A 4,509-nucleotide genomic window follows, 5' to 3' on the forward strand; every position below is an offset into this window, starting at 1 on the left:
GCAATCCTACTTCTGTAGTGATACTGCCTCGGAAACCCAAGGAGGGGTCGCTATGAGTTGGGGCCGACTCAATGGCACATAACAACAACAACAACAACATAAATTCTTGGGAAGAAATATCTAGGTTTTTTTATTATCTAGGTTAATACTCAGAGTACAATAAAAGATAAAACATAAAGCATGTGCTGAATTGAATTGCATATATATGAAAAACAAATATAAGATCACCATGTAAATACAGCTGTTACTGAAAGTCTAGGCCTTTAAACCACAGCTATCTATCTATCTACCTTGGACCAGTGAACATGATGATCAGAAAGCCATGGTACAATAAATATTAGCTTAAGGGTGTTTGAAAGAAAACAGAAAATAATGTTTTATACAACTCTGTACAAACCATAAAGTTGATACATCAGCATTAAGTACAACAGGCAGTAGGGCCTCTCGGAAAGTGGGGAGAGGGTATTTTTAATGTATAAAAAGGAGGTGTGGGGTTTTAAAAGATTTAATGTATTAGGGGACTAAATAAGATTTTGTTGGGGGGAAAATAGGGGTTTTGTGGCTTAAACGTTTGGAAAAAATAATGGTTCTAAAACTTGTCCACATTTCAATAGTGGAAAGCAGTTTAAAATACAGAAGATACTTTCACCATTATGTTGCTTATAGAAAGAATCTGCCATTTAGAAATTCAGTCAATTTCTGTGATTGATTTGAATTGCAAATTCTCAAACACCAGAAACACATCCAACTCCCACAAAATTTTACCATACATCAAAGAATCAAAAAGGAAAATAGGAGATTTCATAGATCTGACTGTGAAATAAACTGCTAAAAACATAAACCAAATTCATTTAATGATGAAAAATGAATACTATGCTCTTAGCTATTTTTCTTCATAAAATTTGCAATAGCTAAAGGAATATAACTAGAACTGGGACTATCCACTATTAAGGCTCTGTTTATATAATTCAAATTCATAACACCACCAGCATTACTGTATTAAAGTCAATACTTATTTCTAAAACTAACATTTTCAAATGCCAGAGCTCAAGAAAAGACACTGTAACATTGGTTCTATGTGAAAAATTCAGCAAAAATCTGCCACAGACTTTTCTATTTTACTGGCTGGCAAACACATCACCTCTTTATTCTAAGTCTTATGAAAGTGGCTTAGTAAAAGTACTTTCCCCAGTGTAAAATAACAGGGCACAGAGAGGGAGAGGGTTTCTAACACCTACTACTACCATCCAATCCACCCCCACATCCTCTAATCCTTTATAGGGCTTACTCAGCCCAATATTACAAATTCTAAGTGTGCTGTATCTTCTCAGCTGGCCACAATCATAAATAGCTATTTTTTCTAAATGATAACCAATTTGTATGACAGTATTTGAAATTTCTCTCATTTCATATATAAGACTCAGTAAAACCTGTTGTGCCAACAAAATGATACTCAAATCTAAAAAAACATAATTTTACCCTTTTAAAATAATTTAAACAATTGTTATTCATAAAATAAATTTGTTAAAACTTACCACAATCAATGTCTTATCAGATGCAGTTATAGCACAAATTGGATCTCTTGTCCCCTATAATAAGGTGACAAACTGTTACTCTTCAACAAATATTTATTGGATGACTATTCCTATACAAGGCAGTGAGCTATTCACTAAGAATACTTCAACAATATAATTATTAGTTAATTTCTTTACTCATCTCTTACTACATGCCAGACACTGAAATAAGCACTGGCGATACAGGGATGAAACCTTTGCCTCCGAGGATTAGTCAAAGTCTCCTGGGGAAGAGAGTGAATTCTTAATTACAACACCAGTATGATAGAAGTGGGAGCTCTGGTGGCATAGTGCCTAAGGCATTTGACTGTTAACCAGAAGGCTAGCAGTTCAAACCCACCATCCACTCCTCAGAAGGAAGGTTGGACAATCTACTTCCATAAAGATACCTCCTCGGAAACCCAAGGAGGGGTTGCTATGAGTCGGATCCGACTCCACAACAATGGTTGCGTTTGTTGGGTTATGATAAAAGTAAAGGAAGGTTAAAACAGCACAGAATGGCAACAATCTAGACGGGTCTCAAGGCATTATGCTGAGTGAAAAAAGACAATTTCCAAAGGTTATATACCATATGATTCAATTCATAAAATATTGTTGAAGTGGCAAAACTACAGAGATGAACAAGAGATTAGTGGCTGCCAGGGTTCAGGGATAAGAGTGGGAAGTAGATGTAAATATTAAATATAAAGGAGTACCACTCATCTGTCAGTTTGTCGTACTGTGGTGGCTTGCATATTGCTGTGAGGCTGGAGGCTATGCCACTGGTATTTCAAATACCAGTAGGTCACTCATGGTGGACAGGTTTCAAAGGAGCTTCCAGACGAAGACAGACTCAGAAGAAGGAAAAGGCCATGCACTTCTCAAAGAAATGGCCAGTGAAAACCTTCTGAACAGCAGTGAAACACTGTCTGATATAGTGCTGGAAGATGAGCCCCTTAGGTCAGAAGGCTTTCAAAATACAACTAGGAAAGAGCTGCATTACCAAAATAGGATGAACCTTACTGATATGGATAAAGTAAAGCTTTAAGACCACCATTTGTTGACATGGCATGACTCAAACTGAGGAGAAAAAGCTGCAAACATCCATTAATAATCAGAACATGGAATGTACAAAGTATGAATCTAGGAAAAATGGAAGTTGTCAAAAATGAAATGGAATGCATAAAGATTGATATCCTAGGCATTAGTGAGCTGAAATGGACTGTTTTTCACCATTTTGAATCAGACAACCATATGATCTAGTATGCCAGGAATGACAATTTGAAGAGGAATGGCATGGCGTTCATCACAAAGGATGTTTCAAGATCTGTCCTGAAGTACAGTGCTGTCAGTGATAGGATAATATCCATATGCTTACAAGGAAGAACAGTTAATATGACTATTATTCAAATTTATGTACCAATCACTAAACCTAAGATGAGGAAATTGAAGATTTTTATCAACTTCTGCAGTCTGAAATTGACCGACTGTGCAATCAAGGTATGTTTATTATCACTGGTGACTGGAATGCAAAAGTTGGAAACAAAGAAGAATCACCAGTAGCTGGAAAATTTGGCTTTGGTGACAGAAATAATGCTGGAGATCGCATGACGGAATTTTGCAAGACCAACAACTTCTTCATTGCAAATACCTTTTTTCGATAACACAAACAGTGGTTACACACGTGGACTTCGCCAGATGGCGCACACAAGAATCAGACTGACTACGTCTGTGGCAAGAGGCAATGGAAAAGCTCAATATCTTCAGAAAAAACAAGGCCAGGAGCTGATTGTGGAACAGACCATCAATTTCTCATATGCAAGTTCAACTGGAAGTTTAAGATAATTAAAACAAGTGCACAAGAGCCAAAATATGACCTGGAATATAACCCTCCTGAATTTAGAGACCATCTAAAGGAAAGATTTGATGCACTGAACACCACTGACTGAAAATCTGAAGAATTGTGGGATGACATCATCCATGAAGAAAGCAAGAGGTCATTAAAAAGACGTGAAAAGAAGAAAAGGCCAAAATGGCTGTCAGAGGAGACTCTGAAACTTGCCCTGGAATGGAGAAGAGCTAAAGCAAATGAAAGAAATGACAAGATAAAAGAGCTGAACAGAAGATTTCAAAGAGCATCTTCAGCAGACAAAGCCAATTACTATAATGAAATATGCAAAGATGTGGAGTTAGCAAACAAAAAGGGAAGAACATGCTCGGCATTTCTCAAGCTGAAAGAACTGAGGAAAGAATTTAAGCCCCAAGTTGCAACACTGAAAGATTCCATGGGCAAAATATTGAATGATGCAAGAAGCATCAAAAGAAGACAGAAGGCATACACAGAATCACTGTATCAAAAAGAACTGGTCGATCTTCCATTTCAGAAGGTAGCATATATGATCAAGAACAAATGATACTGAGAGAAGTCAAAGCTGCACTGAAAGAATTGGTGAAGAACAAGTCTCCAGGAATTGACGGAATACCCACTGAGATGTTTCAACAAATGACCGTCCCCCTAGAGGCACTCACTCAGTTATGCCAAGAGATTTGGAAGACAGCTACCTGGGAAACTGACTAGAAGAGATCCATATTTGTGCCCATTCCAAAGATAGGTGATCCTACAGAATGTGGAAATTATCGAACAATATCATTAATATCAGCAAGTAAAATCTTGCTGAAGATAACTCAAAAATGGTTGCAGCAGTATAACGACAGAGAACTTCCAGAGCTGCAGGCTGAATTCAGAAGAGGACATGAAACAAGGGATATCATTGGTGATGTCAGATGGATCTTGGTTCAAAGCAAAGAATACCAGAAAGATATTTACTTGTGTTCTATTGACTATGCAAAAGTATTTGCTACTATACAGCCACAGTAGTCAAAACTGCCTGGTATTGGTTCAATGACAGATACATAGACCAATGGAATAGAATTGAGAACCCAGATATAGATCCAT

General features: G+C 37.1%; 1 protein-coding gene across 1 annotated transcript in view; it reads right to left on the reverse strand.

Annotated features, from left to right (window-relative positions):
- The window catches only part of WDR35 (WD repeat domain 35), a 141,970-nt gene that overhangs the window by 64,139 nt on the left and 73,322 nt on the right, over positions 1–4,509 (reverse strand). The window contains exon 15 of the mRNA XM_007939250.1: positions 1,536–1,589. Within this exon, the coding sequence (XP_007937441.1) occupies positions 1,536–1,589 (54 nt within the window). The remainder of the gene's footprint in view (positions 1–1,535; positions 1,590–4,509) is intronic.

Source organism: Orycteropus afer, unplaced genomic scaffold, assembly GCF_000298275.1.
Source record: "Orycteropus afer afer isolate SDZICR_OR568_19922 unplaced genomic scaffold, OryAfe1.0 scaffold00058, whole genome shotgun sequence".
NCBI lineage: Eukaryota > Metazoa > Chordata > Mammalia > Tubulidentata > Orycteropodidae > Orycteropus > Orycteropus afer.